Source organism: Apteryx mantelli, chromosome 21 (genome assembly GCF_036417845.1).
Source record: "Apteryx mantelli isolate bAptMan1 chromosome 21, bAptMan1.hap1, whole genome shotgun sequence".
NCBI classification, from domain to species: domain Eukaryota; kingdom Metazoa; phylum Chordata; class Aves; order Apterygiformes; family Apterygidae; genus Apteryx; species Apteryx mantelli.
Window position 1 is genome coordinate 10340586 of NC_089998.1, and position 18179 is coordinate 10358764.

Below are 18179 nucleotides of genomic sequence, written 5' to 3' on the forward strand. Positions count from 1 at the left end.
ACAGACACCCAGAACTCTGTGGGCACATCTTGCCATCACCCTTTCAGCTATTTTGATGTGATTGCTTTCTTGCTATGGCTTTCCCTGGAACTTGCGTCCTGCATCTAAGACACCTTCCTGACACTTTTCTATGAAATGCTTCACTGAGAATCCCACCCAGCATCTCCAGATCTTTGCAGGCAGGAGCAACAGTCACCAAACTCAAAGCATAGGTCATATCTGAACCCAGACCTCTGGAGATCGCAGCGCTAGGATGCTACTAAGAATAAGAAGAGATTACTCTGTATAACAGGAAGGCAGTATTCAGGGGTGATTTACTGTACTGAACTGCAACTGCGCTGAGTATAAAGCGAAACAGAATTTGCATAGCACTCCATTTCACAGAAAGCCAGTGGCAGGGGAGGGGGGACTGATCTGGGTAACTATTCACCTTCTGACATCAGAAACCTCCGATGCAGCATACAAGACTGCCGTCGCGAAATCCCTGATCAAGAACATGAAGCTCCTTCCCCTCTTCACAGCTGCATCCTGCTTCACGCCCCCAGGTCCCTCTTTCTTTGTACCACAAATGATGAAGTTTTTTTTCCAGATCACATGAGCCAGGATGAAGGGGGAAAATCCTGCCAGGAACAGAGATGGGCTGCGAGTTGAATCTGATCAAGGGGAGATACAGAGCAGTACTCTGAGAGCTATATAAGAATGTGCTCGGCACAAGAGCAAACTCTTTTTCAGGTGAAGGACTCTCATGAATCAGCCATGCATATGACCGAAGACACCGTTTCAAGGAGGCTTGGGGCCACTAACAAAACATGTTTGTATTTCATCATCGCTACCCTTGTTGCTTTACTCGTCTTTGCGTTAGCCACCATCATGGTCTTAGTCATTCAGAGGACGGTAAGCAATTTCTAACTTTACTCCTTGGCTTTCTCTTTTATTTTTTTAAACTCCCATTTTCCAAAAATTATCCTGTGCCAGAAAAATCAGTCACTGCCACCTGTTATAAATGCACACACACGAGTTAGTGGTGAGAAGGACAAAACAAAGAGGGAGATAAAAGAACTTTCAAGAAAAAAAGTGATTTCTCTATGGGCAACATTAATTTCTAGCATGCAATTTCTTCTCTATCAATGGAAGTGGAAAGCTCGTAATCCAAGGTTCAAGTCATCCTCTGTCCAGCCTACTTAGGAGGAGAGGTGTAGAGAGATCACTCCCTCAGTGTCTACTACCTGGTTATTTACCCTTTTCTGAAGGGTCTCCTGTGGCTTCTCTGGAGACCAACTGCGGTGTGAGATTGTCTGGTCTGGTCTGGCAGTGCCTACAGTTGTTTCTCTGATATGCTGCTAACTGCTTTGGTGGCAGACATAAAACATGGCATCTCTAGATGTGACATGGTGTCTGACATTGCCTGATACTGATACAGGAAAGACCAAAACAAAAAACAAGAATAGAGAGAACCTTTGTAGTGAATGCCTAAAAGCCTTCAGCTTCCTTCAGTGGGGGCACCCAGCTAGACGAAGAAAGAGACGGGGATGCTGCTGAGTGGAGGGGTGAGACCACGGCGCTGTCTGTTAGCATGTACCGTGATGTGGTGAAGCAGAGCTCTCTTGAACTCAGAGCAGTGGATGGGGAGCAGCAGTTCACTGTGCCTCTCTTTTTTGTCCGTCTTGCTCCTGCGTGTGATTCTAATGCAAAAGGAGAGTTGTAGCAACGATAACTGAAGGATTTAAGTGAGGCAAATTCCGACAAAAGATGCTTGCCTCTCCCTGCAACTGTTTCTACCTTTTTAAAATAAAGAGGACCTCTCCGAAGTGGGGCTGGGTTTGAACAGGGAACCAGCAGCGTGGTTCCAGCCAGGGGAGAGGTAGTATTTTCTTCTGGTGCAGGTGACTGTGAGAATAAAGGGTGCATTTCTGAAGATTGCCACAAACTTCACTGGGGTAAAATGCCACATTAGAAGTTTTATAAGCTTAGAAATCTTATCACAAAATCTAAGTGCTGAAGTAACCTCCGCTGCTATTCTTAGAAGGAAAGCATCAGCTCTGGGCTGCTGAAGGAAGCTGGCCATGGAAAACAATATATGACCTTTTAGCACAATATTTTCTCTTACTAAATTGATCGTGTGCGCATTTATGTGTCTATATATGCATATTATCCAGAAATGGAACCATTAGGGCTTGAGTGATATTTTTTTTAAGTTGTATCAGCAAGGAGTCATTTACCTGAAATTACTGTTCTTCCAAAAAAGAAGCAGTTTGGGCATGGTTAGAATCACACATAGGTATTTTTAAATGATAAGTAGTGGGACATTAAGGGAGATCTTTAAAATTACAGCCTGGGTAATTACCGAATTGCCACAGCTATCCTATATAATGTGGCTTTCATTTGTACCTGTTATGAAAGTAAGCATTAAATTAGCTCGCTATCAGGATAAATGCAGTTACACCACTTGCCAGAGGAATTATATTACTGAGAGAGTCAGGGTTTTCATTTAAAAGAATAATGACATTATTGCAGCTGCTTTGGAAACTGAGCTTGGCTGAAGGAGAAAGTAGGAAGCTGAGGTGTGTGAGAAACACAAGGAAGTCGAGCAGCAATTTTACACTGCAAGCAGAATTTGGCAGTAAAAATGTGATTTGTGTTCTTGCTCTCTGTGAGCTAAAAGACGCTCAGTCCAGAAGCAGCAGAGTCATTCTCCATCCATGGCTCGTCTTGAATTTCCAGACCAGGGAAAAAAATGCTGATTTTGTGAGAGGGGTTCCCTCAAGGAACTCCAGGGTTTGCTCCAAAAAAACCTTGGCTCATGATCACCCTGTCAGCGCTAGGTTGGGCAGAAACTGCTTTGGTGATATAGTTGTGGCTTGGGCTGAGCATCTTTTAGTACTGACTTAAGCAGGTGCCAGAGCAGGGATCTGGGGAGTTGTCATAATTCAGTGCCTGTGGCTATTAAGTCCTGTTGCTGTAGGGAGTAAAGCATCATCAGTTGGCTTAATTATTTTCTTTGTAACTTCTCAAGAGAGGACCAACATTTTGAGCGATCAGCCCCATGGGATGATCTGATTTTCTCTACAGGATGCTGTCAGCTGAAGTGCGTGAGAGGTCCTTGACCACTGGTGCAATGCTGGTAACTTCATGCTCTCCTTATGCTGAGCCGAGAAGAAACTTTCATGTTTCTCTGGTCAAAGGAGTGCTAGAGGGTCTCAGGGACAATATGGTCCTTGGGGCATGTCTTAGGTACTACCGTATGAAGTGGAGGCTTCTGGTGGCGTACAGATCTTAAAGTCACCTCACCCCATTGCAGGTACATGGAAATTGGCTGCTTAATCTCCTTCATCCCTTTTGATGAATTTACACTTGTCTGATTCAGCCTGAAGGAAGATGCATTGAGAAGGGGAAACTCAAACGGTGTGAAAAGGAGGCGTTCTCGCCATCCAAAATCTGGGTGCTCTGAGTATTTATCCAACATGAAAGACCAAAACAAACAAACGAAAGAACTATGATTCCAGAGTTGCTTCTCTAAACCTAACAAACACTGTTTCTAATATACAATATTCATCCCCTCACATTTTCCAGCACCCTAAAAATTTTCCGTCATACCATGTTTTCAAGAAGGGCAGCACTGCACATTTAATATTTGGCCAGGGAAGTGTCATTTTTTGGAATCACATGCAGAGCTGTGGTCATTTTAGTTGTTCAGCTTGCAGCTGTGCAGACACTGGGCATCAGGTCATTCACTTATATGGATCTTTCAGAAGTGATTTTCATTTTCTATAGGATAAGAATGTTTGTTGTATGGGGGTTCTTTGCCTATATTTTCCTTCTTAATACTGTTTAAGAGTCTCAAAACCTCTACCCTTCTGCCTGCTGCATTTCACTGCTGCTGGATATATATATATATATATACACACACACACACACACACGCACACACACACACACACACACACACAGGTATATATAGGGATTTGTGTATATGTATATAGGTATATATAAATCTAGTGGAAGACTTCAGGACAGAAAGTGCTATGCAAAGGTAGTTACTATGACACTCCAACCATAGGTTATCTTATGATGTCCTGTTAAGCATGCTGTATTTGACACCTAAGTCACAAGATTTAGTGCTATGGGCAAATTCCGTGTGAATATACAAAGCATATATGCTGAGACAGTCCATCACTGTTCTGGGTTTTATAGAATTCATGTTTTTAACCTCCACACTGTGTGGGTTAATCTTCTCTGTACTGTAAAGGCACCAGAGTGGCAAATACTTACAGTCAGTAGAGTATTTATACTTGCTGAACTAATTTCCAAGAGTGCTGCAGTTAAAACTTAAAACCCCATTAGCAGTGGGACTGCAATGATTGGAAATTATTCCTATACTACCTAGCATGTTCCTGCACTAACAACTTGGTGATTTATGTATGCTTAAAAAAAGGTCTGCCATAGCCTGCCACAATCAATGCTAATTGGCCCCCTCTGCTGGGCAATCTTGACAGAAGCGGAAAAAACAACCGAAAATCGCCACTGAAAGTTGCTTTCCCACTTGTTGAACTTGTGCAGGAAAACCACTTAGGCATTTTAGGAGACGAGTGCGCTGCTCTGACTCTCGCCATAACAAGTCTGTAAATTAAGAGCTGTATGCCGTCTAAAGGCGTCGGTTCAATAGGTTTTGTCAATACTGGAATAACTGAATTTAAGATGGGCCTCCATTTCCCGTGGCACTTGTCACCACATCAGCAGTGGAGACAGTGTCACATTTTCTGCAGGATTCATGTCTGATTTTACCTTTGCCTCCTGGTGACTCAGGGCCAGCTGCCTTAGCCACCACTACCTTCCTCACTGTCTTGACCATGAGACAGTTCGAGGCTCAGGGATGAACCAACGTCCTGGAGGTCAGTAGCTGGGACCCTTCATTTTCTGCCCCAAGAGAGCAGAAACCCAGGCATCGCTGTGGTGTTTTCAGCTGGTGTCCTGATGATAGGTTGTTCAATTGCAAAACTTCCTTTGAGGGTGGTAGTCCAAAGAGCTTGTCCCTGGGATCCGCTCAGCAGAGCTGCTGTGTGTGCACACGCCTGGACTTGTGCTTGGCTCTCAGAAGAAACCTGGCCCTAGTGAAGCTGGCCCAGTGCAGTTTTCTGGGGATTGTGTTTTGGAGGTGGTTTTTCTCTTGGACTTTCTGGGGGGCAGATACGTGCTCCAAAGACCTCAGTTATTCAGTTCTGACCTGGATGTTAGAATTAACCCATAACCCTCTGCCTGAAAACTGGGGGAGGAATCTCAAAAGTCTGGGTGCTTTTCCAAGGATGACACTTTTGCCAGAGCATCACCATAAGACCATGGCTTCAAGTTACTGCCTGCCCACCTTGAAATGTTGGTGCTTATCTGTGTCTTATTGCAATTACTGGGCTCAAACCACTTGGGGCCCATACCTCTGTGACGAATGGCTCCAGCCACACCATTCGCTTACAATGGCCAAATCCTGAATATGCCACTTGGGCATTGCAGGCTCTGGCTACAGCCAGACATGGAAGTGGAATAGAATGATTGCTCAAATATCTCACAGATAACCCAAAATATCAAGGCAAGCTGCAATTCAGTATGCTGGCTTAAGCCAAAGCACTGAAGTTAGTGGAGCAATCCCTTCTTCAGTCCAGGAATTAAAGCCCTAAAAGCAGGTAACAGTTCTGGTCAGGGAGTACATCTTTCTGAGCTCATTTACCCATCACTGCTCAGGAATTATCATGGCATACGCCAACACCGGTATAACAACACCTTGCAACACTCACTCTTTGCTGTTGCTTGACTGCTAAGTGTGTGTGTACGATTCCTCTGCAGTTGGGACCAGCCTGACTTTATAGATTTTCTTCTAATGAGAGGGGGATTGCAAGATACATTTAATAAGAAGGTTTTGACCATATAACAGATGAGGGTCCAGTCTGATTTGGTTTGGAAAAATTTCTTGAGGAAAGAAGAAAGAAATGGCTTTCACTAGGACCTGATTATCATTTTCTCTAATGAAGCAAACTCAAATTATTCTGTTTGCTGAGTAATGGCTGAAATCCTTTATTACCAGCACCCAAAGTCACTTCAGACAGGGTGAAATTCATTGTAATGATTTTTTTCCTGAGCTTGTGCAGTAGAATTTAATCTCTTTGAGCTTCTAGTCTCTCAAGAGAGACTCTTTACATTTCAAATTATGGCATTATATAGAATATTCCTGCTGTCAGAAAAGAAAACAGCAATGTCAGTAATATTTCAAACCAAGCTCTAAAGTTTTATTTGAATAACTACTCAATTGTCGCTAATTAAATTGCATTAGTATCTGGTGTTTTCACCCACTGGTGAGAAGATGATACATTAATATATTTTAATTTTGGTCCTGTTGCCCTGACTACAAAGCAAGCTGCGAGTCATCAGACTCTTTTCCTGCACGCCGTCTCCAAGGGAGGTCTACAAGGTGAACACCTCGCTCTGACAATAATGTCTCAATCGCTTTACCAAGCGCTCCTGTGCAGGCAGCAGTGGGACTGTTGTCTGATTTCATTTGGTGTAATGTAGTTGTGGATGTCGCATCTCCTTTCTCTCCTGAAAAAATGCCTTTAATCCTCTGCAGAGGGCAGAAATGCTCATACATTGCACTGAAATGCAATGTTTCTCCGTGCCCTGAGAGCGGGATGGGAGGGATGGCGTCATGCAAGGCACACTAGGCTGGAGCAGAGAGGCCGTGGCAGGTGGTCCTTGGGACCACGAAGACTTGAGGGTGTTTTCAGTCCCACATTTGATGATAGGTGTGCATGGGATCCATGGGAGTTTGGGAGGCTAGATCTTATGGGAGGGGACCAAAAAGCTTGGAAATCCCTGCTCTTCCAAATTACAGCTCTAGATTCCCTTTCGGCTCCTAACGCAGCAGATTGCCTGTACATCGTAGGCAGATCACATGGAGAAACACCTTGGCTCTCCTGCAGCTGTAATATAGATAACTTCTCCCCTGTCTTACACAGGTGTGGGGAGAGAAAGTCAACAAATCAGGTATTACAGATACCCAAATCACACACTACCTGCACGAACTCTGTCTGCAAGACACAGCATTTTGCTATTAGAGCCCAAGGGTAATATTGTTTTGCTGAGAGCAGAAGCAGGTCTGTACTTTAGCTGCATTTGAAAAAATGGTCACGTTAGGTCAGAGTCTAAGTAAAACTACATTTACACATTGAAGGCCAAGACCTTAAGTACCGCAGAGAGACACAAGATGACTTCTCTTACTGTCCAACTATCTTTCTTCTCCCCATGCTACACATTATCCTATTTATGTCCAGAAATAAAGTACTTATCCCAGACTGCTGTCATAAGACCCTTGATTTCTCCAGCCTACCGGCACATGGTCTGCCTCCTTGCTCTCAGGAGGTTTTAGATGTCCTGCCAAAGTCAGTACTTGCTTCCCTACTGTCTTGTTCTTGAATATGCTAAATTGGGCTGCCTACATCAGACTGCACAATTACCCCAGGTAATCAGTATCCAGAATAAAGGAGCTGGTTTAGGCTAGTCTGAAAGGGAGCAAAACCACTCCCTGATACTAAAATTACTGTGGATCTGCCCTGATGTGTGTGCGCAAAGGGACATGACGCACAGTTTCCAGTGCTGAGACACTCTCAGTTTCTTTCCTGGTCTGTTGGGAGAATTTGTTTGCTCCTCAAGGACATTGCTGCAGGTCTGTGAGTTGTCAGTGATTTAACCTGCGTGGAAATAATACGCAAGCAAGCACACACTTGAGGATTTGACATTTGGATGGTGGAGGTGTGATGAAACACCACAGACTAAGTCTACCACAATTACACACTCAGGGCATGTTTCCTGCTATGCGAGGACAACTTCCTCTGCCATCTTGACCCTTGGGTTTACATCCCAGCCAGAAGAGCTGTGAGGCAGGACAGATGTACCGCTGCTCTGAGACCTGTCCTGGGCATTACAGCTTCTATTTCTGGCCACCCACGGGCTTTCTGGAGATGGACGTTGTTCTCAAAGGCCACCAGTCCTGTATGAGGAACCCTGCTCTGTCCTACTCTTTCCAAGCTTTGCAAGTCACAAAACATGGGGGGTTCAGGGCTTTTGCTTCCAAAATGACCCCAACAAAAGCTGCACAGATTTCCTACGGCACCAGGAGACTTGCTGGCCATGTCAGCAACACAGATTTATAAATTTGGAAAAAAATGGAACTTTTCAGGCCACACAAACACCTGCTTGCATCATTTTTCTGCCACAAGCTGTGATGAGAGATGCGTGAGGGTGAAATTTGGGTGTGTGAAGAAAGTTGTATCTGGAGGCCTGTGCTCCCTAGCAAGCCCCCTCAGACCCATGTGTCTCTATAGGAGCCACATGATCCACAGTGGCTGGTGCTGGCTCCTTGTGCATCAGTCTCTGTATTGCCCTCCTGGGATGCAATGGAAATTTTTAAGATCCATTTTTAAAACTGGGCCCTGCTTAACCACTGATATGCCCAGCTCTCCGAATAACCATCCGTTCTCATGCCTCTCTTTCAGGCAGCCGATCCTGCCACGGAGGGTGTTGCAAAACCTATCAGGACAGGTAAGACACCTAAAATGTCAATAGGTACAAGCTGTTTGATCTGTAATGCAAATATTGCCCAAGATGACAATCAATCAAGCTAATTGTGCACATCTTAACCTTTCACATAAAGCTTATTCTTGGTGAAAAGCCACAGCAGTGTTAAAAAAAAAAAAAAGAAGAAGAAGAAAAAAGCTTTCAGATTACTCGGTACCTCCGGAAACCAGTACATGAGGAAATAACAAGCATTTCTGAACTTACCCTGAGATGTCTTTTGCAACAGAGCATTTTTGCCAGAGGATGTGAACATCAGTCTGACTATTAGTCTTGGTTTAAAGGCTGGCTCCTGCACATGTGGGCGTAGCGTCCCTGTTTTTGCAAGCCCTGGGTGCAAAGGCACCGGCATGTGTTTCAAAGCAACTGACTCCTCCTGAACTCCCTTGGTCTGGAGTAGTCATGTGTTTCTTACTGGTTTGCAGGAAAAAGGAGGAGAGGAGGGGTAGATCTAGGAGAAGCAAGTGGAAAACAGTAGCAAGAGATGCAGAGCAAGAAATTAAAACAGGCAGACTATGGACACAGGGAGCCCAAAGCAGGTGAAAACTTTCTAACAAGACTATCAGAGACTTGTGTGCCAAGGTTCTGCTTTTGCTTAGCGTAAATCAGGAATAGCCCTATTTATTTTGTTGCAATTGCTTCCCAGGTTATATGGCCCTTAGTACCAAGTATTTTGGCCTACTGCAAACAGGACCGTCTACTCAGCCCAGGTGGATAGGAGATGCTATTGCCTTCCACTCTACACTGGGGGAAACTGAGGCACAGGGTTCCTCTAGAGGGGTTGGCAGAACTGGGAATCGAACTTCAAGGTTCAGAGAGTCCTAACTATGTAACCAGCTCTTCTGCACCTCAGTATTTGCACTGAATCAGGATAATGAGGCCTCTGGCCAACGTACCCTCTGCCTAGGAGAAATTCTGAATGCAGGGCTCTTTTGGGGCTTTTTCATGCCCCAAAGGTCTTGAAGTGGTCCCTGCATGTCACAGTGCCCTACCTCAGAACCTCACATTGGCCTAACCATCATTTTTTTAAAAATTCACGTAAAACTGGAGGCATTTTCTTCTCCCTGGGCCAGGACATCCAAAGCATGTACTGGTTTCTCTCCATCATCTGAAGCACGTCGTTACGTCTTGCTAAGTGTTTCTGGTGCATTATTTTGTACCTGAAGCTCCTCAGAAATAAAGCAGCGTGTTGATATACAAGGCGGAGGTGGCTAAGGGCATTTGGGTAGATGTGTCGCTGTGGCCCTCCAGCGCGCCCCGCGGGGTGCCCAGAAGGGAGCCCTTACACAGGCTGTTGCAGCTCGTCACCGAGTCGCCTCAATTAATCCCTCCCCAACGGTTTGCCGGGCACCTGCCTCTGCAGCCGGGCTGTTTCTAACCTCCGTGGCAATGGAAAAGGCAGGCAGTGACTGCGAGAAGGTGCGGCCCCAGAGAGACACCCCAGAGCAGAGCCTCCGCTCTCATAAACCAACGTAACCTCAGGGAAGTCACCAGAACTGCGCTGGTTTCCATGGCTGAGTTTTACCGCTAGGTAGCAAGAAGTAGTGAAAGCTGTCGGAGTGGAGTGCACTGATTGACAGAGGAGGAGCCACAGAGACATTATCAGTCAGTCAGTCAGTATTACTTTAATGCAAAGCACGAGCAATGCTGGCATGACCAGAGCAGGAAGGAGGAGTCTATCTAATCCAAAAGAAGTGCATTGATTTTTTTTTATTATTTTTTTTTAACCCAGCCAGCTGGTGCCTCTTGCTTTCTCTCCTCATCAATAACTGGCAGCTGCCAGGCAGGAGGCATTTGCAAGATGTCGTTCCATTAGCTGGAAACCTTTCTGTCTTTGGGTCAATATCGATTACAGGCACCCTCTTGCTCTGAATCCTGCTGGTAAATCCGAGACGATGCCATGAGTGAAAGATAGAGGAGGGAATGAGAGAGAAACCCCGCAAGGCAGGAAAGATCTCTGAAAGCTGTTTGCGATGGGTGCGAGCACTTTATCAGCCTCGCTGTCATTGCCTGTCAGGGTCTATTATACAGCTCCGGCAGGATAATGGAGCAGTAAAGTGTGAGTGAATTACAACGGCTTTTTATTTTTCTGTTAAAATGCATAAAGCAGGGCTAATTGATTAATTTATCCCACGGGTTAATTTACGGAGGCCCCCCGGCAGGAAAGCCTGTCGCGCGGCGCTGGGCATCACTTGCTGACTTCTAAGCAGGGAGAGGCAGTGACCCGCCGCGGGGTCCCGGCGCGCCGCGAGGGACAGAAACACGGCGCGGCGCTGCCGGATGGCGCCAGGCAGAGCATTGCTGGAGATTTAGATCGGCAGGGTGTCTGCCACGCAGGCACCCCGGATGCGGGTAGAGCAGTCTGGCTGTGTGCTTCACCCCCTGGTTCACAACATTGCCCTCGAAGCTATAAGAGCGGCCAAGGATGGAGAAACTGAGCAACGCTGAGATGCCAGCGCTCAGCCTCCCTCTAGCCCTGCGTGTACCTTTGTACCGATGGGGAGGCTACAGGCGCTGGCTAAGCTGGTGGTACCTGCTTGTGCAGAACGCCTTGGGGATGCTAAGGGGGGATGCGGGAACGTGCCAGTGAGAAGGGTTTGGGTTCCCGCGGGCAGATACTGCTCTGTAACATAAATGGACGGTCGCCCAGACATAGCTACTTCCCTGAATTAATTCAGTAATGTTAAAACAGCCAAACAGAAAAAAAAAAAAAACAAGCAGTATTTCATTTAGATTTCCGATGAGATTATATTCTATTATTAGCTAAATACCAGTGGACGCTAAAGCAGAGCTGGGGAGGGTGCACCTTCCTGACTCAGCTGTCAATCCTCAATGGATGGGTTTGCAGTAATCTGCAAGCAGTGGCTGAGAGCGATGCTAATTAAATGTTGGTGTGAAAAACGACACCAGTCTCCCGAAAACCTCTTTGCCATACTCTGTGGAATGGCTGAACAACAGGGGAAATAATTAAATTTGCCATGAAATAAATGTTTGTGAAACGCTCTTTCTGAGGGTATATTTCTCCGTGGAAACCCATCCACTTTTCACAGCCACTGAATCGCAAGCTAATAAATACCACAGAGGCATTATCATTACATTCACTTTATGGAGGGAAAACCAAGGCACAGAGAAATTTGTAATGGCCTGCCAAGGATCAGGGCTCACGACATCCTAGCTCTCCTCTCCAGGCCTTGTTTCCCTATAAATGTCGTATCCCTCAATTGCTAGCTTTTCCTGTTATTATTTGAATCACAAAGACACGTAACACAACCTGTTCTCGTTTGCAAAAGGAAAAACGTAGAGATGCATATGCACACGCACACCATGTATATTTTTGTCTGGCAGTAAGACTGGCAGACAGAGAAGCAAAGGGAATTAAGCATCCCGTTCACAGTTTCGATGGGAAATGGGTTCCCAAATAAAAATCTGGCCCTGAGAATTTAAGATAATACAGATGACTCACATCCTTGCTACACTAAGGTAAACCAGGCTGAAGCCAACGAAGTAAAGAGAGTCGTTCCAGATTGGCAGCGGTATAACCGCGCGCAGTTGGGCCTGCTGCAACTAATTCTGGTCTCCTCCAGGCTGGCATCATTCCAGCATAGCACCACTGAAACCCCCGGGGGGTCTCAGTCACTAATCCTGGCACGGTGCCTCCTTCAGAAACGGACAGCTCACGTTCAGACCATAGAGATTTTTATTCTCTCAGCTTCAGTGCGGGCATGTATGTGTGTGAAACTCTGTCTACTTTTAGGGAAGTCAGGGCAGAAGAGCTGTGCTTTTCACTTAAAAAAAATTTGGTAAGCCTGGGTTCGCAAATGCTAGAGAAAGTGCGCAGGCATCCTCCTAAGCAAGCATCCGGAGGAAACTGCAGCTAAACGCATTCAAGTTAGTCATAACGGGTGGCTGGTTTCTTATTTAATTAATAATGAGGTGATTGGTATTGCCAAATGCCAAACGATGGGTCCTCTGCCTCTTCAATACTTAAAACACAAGTTATGGGGCTGTATAGACATATAGCTCATGAAATTATGCAGCCTTTGCTATACTGAGGAGCAGGCTAGAGCACGTACAGCAGTGCCTAGGTGAGAAACATCACTTGGGGACGCAAATCTCGGTTTGCTTTACTGAGCCAGTCCTCTCTGACTTGTCTACCTCTGCTGGCTGGCAGCTGCTTGCAGGACACTTAACTGGAAGGGGATGAGTTAGCGATAGTTAAGGAGACTTCAGACAGGCACTGCAGAGAAATAAGAGGAAGTCAGTCCTGCTAACTCCAGTATACTGCTAGAGACTAAATCATCTCACTTAATTTTAAAGGCACTTAAACTGGGGGTGAGGGGGGTTAAAGCTGTGTATTACCGGCCTTTACCTCTTAGGATAATTTTCTTATTTAATTTATCCGTAAGATGAGTTCAAGTGTTTGAAAGGCTCTTGTGTCTGCCCACGCTCAAATCTCCAGCCAGCCCTGATGTTGTAGGCGCTGCAGAGGAATTGCACTGCAAGAGATGACTGCTACTCGGAGGAGCCTCAAATGTCCTGTGGGGGGGCCTTTGCCCGTCTTGGTAGCAAAGCTTTGCTCTGCCAGGCCACTTGGTTTCAACACCCTTTATACTGCTGCTGTACCCATCTCACAGGTGGGAAAACTGAGGCAGCCAGGAGGCAGGAGAGCTCCCCAGGCTGAGCAGCTTCTCCCCAGGCCCTGCCGGGCGCTGACCGGCCGCACCGTGTCAGTCCACGAGCCCCACGGCCCTCCCGTTCCCACGCCCGGCAGACGCAGCCTGCCAGGTGCTGCCGCCTTTCTGCGCAAGGCGCTCGCCCGTTTGCAGCATGGGTGGAAGTTGCGCGAGCCTCAGCCGCAGCTCCCGTTTCACAGCCCTGAGGTGCATCCCCTTTGGCTCGGTGGGCAAAAGCTGCGTTAGGCTCAAGCAAATTCTCTGGCCCTTTCCCGCAGGGCTGCCCCTCAGGATGCTCATCGGGAGACAAAGGGGATCGGGAAGACGAAAGGGAATTATCTTCTCATAGCTTCCTTAGGAAAAAATAACCTAAACAGGTTCCTATCGAGACTCCTTTATCAGCGGGTAGCCTTGGAGCAGCCTGGTCTGGAGCAGTGTCCGTGTATCCTGCATCACAGGGGACAAGTGAAACCAGTATGGTCTCCTTGGTACTTAGTCCACAGCGTGGCTTTGCTTTTCCTCCTTCTTACCATACTTTTTAGCCCATATAATCCTATTGACTTCAGTGGGATTACTTCCGATTTACATGCTATTAGTGCAAAGCCAATTAGGTGATGTGGCTGAACATATCCACTGATCAGTGCTGAAACTCTGGTAGTTTCAGTAATGTTTCAAATAAAAGAATTAACTTTAGAAATAAACCTGGAAAATGGTTATAAGCTGCCTCAGCAGAGCGAGGACAGGAAATGTCTCTATACAACTTTTTTTTTTTCCATACCATGTCTTCTCAGAAACACAGCTGATGTCACCAAATAAATGGCTTACAAACACACACACACAAACTTGCTGACGTCAATGAATGTAAGTGCAAGTTTGCAAATGCGAAATACAGTCAGATCAGCAAGGAGTGGATGGGGAGAGATGCCATGCGAATATCCTGAGACAGCTCAGGACGGATACGGCTCCTGGAAGCAGCAGCCTGCTTGTGGGCAGGTGCAGCACTTTGCTGGGTTAGCAAAAGTTACAGGGCTGCAGCTTCCAAAGTCTGCTTGAGCAGCAGGGGATTTTCAGCCTTAGAGGGTAAAACCCCCTTAAATGCCCCTGAGTTTCTATAAAGATAGTCTCCCTTCATGCAGGACATCCGCAAGGTGAGTGGGCTCAGGGCTGCTGAATATGCCTTACCAGAGACTGCTGCTGCCATTCTAACAGTGTTGGTCTGGAGCAAGGGCCAGAAGGGTTTTCTTTTTTTTTTTCCCTATCCTATTCCGTATCTTCATATTTGCGTAGTGTCTGCACACTCACTAGAAACTACATTGACATGACTAACAGCAGGAAAGTAAGTTTTGCTCTTCCTCCGGGGATTTCCAGCACAGCCAAGGGAGTTTGGTACACAACCTATTCATTTTTAGAGCATAGGGAGCACCTGCTTCCTTCCAGAGAGTTTCGGTTAATGCATCTAGAAAAAGATTGCAATTCTTTCAAGACATCCACAGACTGCTTCTCCAATGGTACGAGTGTGAAGATGGCAATGTCACAAAACATCAACCAGTGTGACGCGTACATGTGACCAGCTTCTCCCTGACTTGTCCACCCTCCTGACCAGGAATCTCTTATCAGGCCAAGCAGACACCATAGAGGTCTGGAGACTTGAACTGCCTTTTTTGCACCCTTAGTTTCAGGAATTTTATGAAAATTAAGATCCTTAACTCGCTCTGCATTTAGTAGACCCTTTCTGTACTGTTCATGTTAGGAACAACAAGAAATATATCATCTGTTATTGCAGTTATTGCATGGAGTTGTTATTGCAGATTTACTTATGTTATAACTGGGAGCTGAATTTAGTTCTGTGTTTTATCCGTCCTTCTGAGAACCTTGTAGTGTAGGTAACTATCATACCAATTTTATAAACTGATTCATAGGAAAACTTGGGTGATACGCAGACCCTGGCATAGGGGGATATAGTGAATATACTGATATATACTGATATACTATATATGGCTCTGCTGAAACTTGTTCACGCTTTATTCTTTGTATTCAGCTGTAGAATAAAACACAGGACTTTCCCGATCTCCTGCCTGAGCTGCTTAGGCACATCCACATCCAAGGCAGGGCTAGGAAATGTAAAGAAGAAGAGGTCAATGCAACGGGAAATAATCATCTGCCTGGGTGCAGCCACCCAGGACACATAGGGATATACTCTATTTATTTTCCTGAATGTGTATCTAGTTGCTGCATTCACATGCATGTGGGGTATAGCACAAAAGCCACAGGGCTGTATAACCTGTTCTCTACACAGTCAGAGAATAAAGTAGGAATAATCAGTGCCAGCCACTGAAAGCCTCCCTTGGTAAGAAGGGCAAGGAAAGGCTTACACAGAACAGACAAGAAAATGAAATGTATCTGGTGAGGATGTGAAGCGCAAGGGTGAGCAGCGAGGTGTAAGGCCAGGGATGCAGGAGCAGGGACGCAGGAGTGGGGATGCCAGGCCAGGGTGTGCACACCAGGTGTGCAGGGCCCAGGGTGGAGGAGCAGGGATGCAGGAGTGGGGATGCTGGGCCCAGGGTGCAGGCACAGCTGCCCCAATGTATCTGCTTGTGACCCCACTAGAGGGACCTGTCCCCTGCTCTGTTGCCCTGGTCTCCCCCCTGACATGTGCTGTGGGATTTGGGGGCCTTCCCGTGACCGCCGCCGGCCCAGCTTCCTTCCTGCATGGAGCTGAGGCACTTGCAGGGTGCATGACAGTTCCTCTCTGATGGTGATCTTGTACGAAGAACCTCACACAAGCAAAGTGTGGCCTGCTCTAGCCAGGAGCTCTCAGCTCTGAACAGTCAACAGCTTCACCTGCAGCCTTGGAGACATCCACATTTTGCCTCTAAGAGAACAGAGTAACAATTCAAAAGCTCCCCAAAGGTCATTTGCAGAACCGTGTTCCAGCTACAGGTGCAAAGCTCTCTGTCTGTAACTGTACCACGCAAATAATTCAGCCCTCTAGGATGGTTAAATAGGCTTATCCCCACATAATTTCTGGGAAGCAGAATAAGAAATGCAATTTTTTGAAGCAATAACTATAGGCTACCAGGGCCTTGGACTGCTAGAAGTTTACCGATAGAGTTAACGCTGCTACAAAATCCACATGTGGATCAGATACTGCTGGGCACGTGGTAAAAAGCAGCACTGGGACACTCTGCTCTAGCTCCAGCTGTTTGTCACAGGCCCTTGCTGGAGATCACTGACCTTCTGGAGCAGCTGCCGCAATTGCACGTGCAGTTTGTCCATAGCCCTGTTTCATTAAATAAGGCAGGTCTGGAAGAATACACGCAATTCAAACTATTTAAGGAAACTCAGGTGGGAGGGAGCTCCACACATTGCTTTGCGAGGGGAGTAAAAGCCAGCGAGGTGGTGGTGATGAGACAGTCACTTCATCCTGCTTGGATGCAGAGCAGCGCTTGTACCCGCGACCGGCATCTGGGCCCCCGCACAGCCCCAGGCATGGGTCCTGCACCCCATCACTCGCTTCCCTCACCTCCAGCGGTGATGGGGCGTCTGGGAAGAGTTGAAGGTTGAGCTGGACAGTAGGAGGTGGGGATCACTGCAACGGGCAGCTGACAGCATCTCCCATAACCCAAACAGCTCTGGAGTGGTTATTTAATCTGTTGTTTCCTTCAGGGAACACCTCCGAAGACTATTTAAGAATCCTACAGAGTGTCCCGATCAAGACAGCCGCCGCGTACATGAGAGGTCAGTGGGGAGCCCAGTTGAGGGCAAGCTACGGCAAATGCATGTTTCAGAGCCGGCTGGAGAGCAGGCTATTTGTATTATTCAAAATGAATTCAGTGGCAAATAGCTTTTTGATCAAGCAGGCATTTTATAGGAAAAATTCCTTAGTTTTCTTGAAAATGTGGGGTTTCAGTAAATCCCCTATCTGATCACATAGGCATATTTTTTTAACTTGATAAGAAAATGTAAATAAGGAAATACCTTCTCCCCCGCAACATACACAAGTGTATATCCCCATTATTTCCCTTGAATATTGCAGAAAGCCATTTTCACTGCTTGTCTTTGTTTTGGGTTTCCCAAAGGGCCGCACAGTCCTTGGGACTTAACACCCCACTTTTAAGTGTGATCCTCTCAGCTGGGATCAGGGCCCTCTGTTGGAGTTTCTGGCAGGAAAACCACAGAACAGGCATCCCCATTTACCAGGAAATACTGTTGCAGTCAAAAAAAACCTAAATTTATGTCGCTAGAGTTCAGTGGCTCATTTTAAAATTTGTTTGCTTTCCTTTCTAGTGTCAAACCCAGCAAACAGTTCAAAACTGAGCTTGATCGAGAAGGGTATTTGTGAAGACATCCAGTGCAAGAGTGAGGAGCTGGTGATACAGAAACAAGGTCTCTACTTGATCTACTGCCACTTGAACTTTCACTTCGACAACTGCACAAAAGACCCCAGAGACCTGAACATAGAGCTCCTTGTGAATGACGAAATCAACAGGCAGACGTTATCCACATGGTGCGCGTCAGACACCTGCCAAAACAAGACTTTTAAGACTTTGTTCCAGCTCCATTTGACACACCTAAACGTGAAGGACCGGATATCAGTAAGACTTAATCGGCCTGAATTTTTGAATGTAGTTTCCCTTCCCAATGAAAATGTTCTCGGGGTCTTGAGGTACAGTGACGAAATGTGAGCGGCTCTCTGCCTCCCCGCGGCTGCCCAGACTATCTTTCTCTGAACAACAGTAGCCTGCTTTTACTAGGCAAAACCTTGTTTTAAATTTCCTATCTTACTCCGTCGCTAGGGTAAACAAGGAACTTTGTGGCAGTGTCCCAGAATGAAACCTAAAACACTGTAGCACCCGCATCTGACAGACGTAGGATCACTCTGTTTTGGCTCAGA

At 46.3% G+C, this 18179-nt stretch overlaps 1 protein-coding gene across 1 annotated transcript; it reads left to right on the top strand.

Annotated features, from left to right (window-relative positions):
* Positions 1–699: 699 nt before the first annotated feature.
* Positions 700–17970, top strand: TNFSF8 (TNF superfamily member 8). The gene is made up of 4 exons (XM_013953805.1): positions 700–894; positions 8534–8579; positions 16952–17023; positions 17573–17970. Exons 1-4 carry the CDS (start codon positions 700–702, stop codon positions 17968–17970), a joined length of 711 nt encoding a protein of 236 aa, XP_013809259.1.
* Positions 17971–18179: the final 209 nt, after the last annotated feature.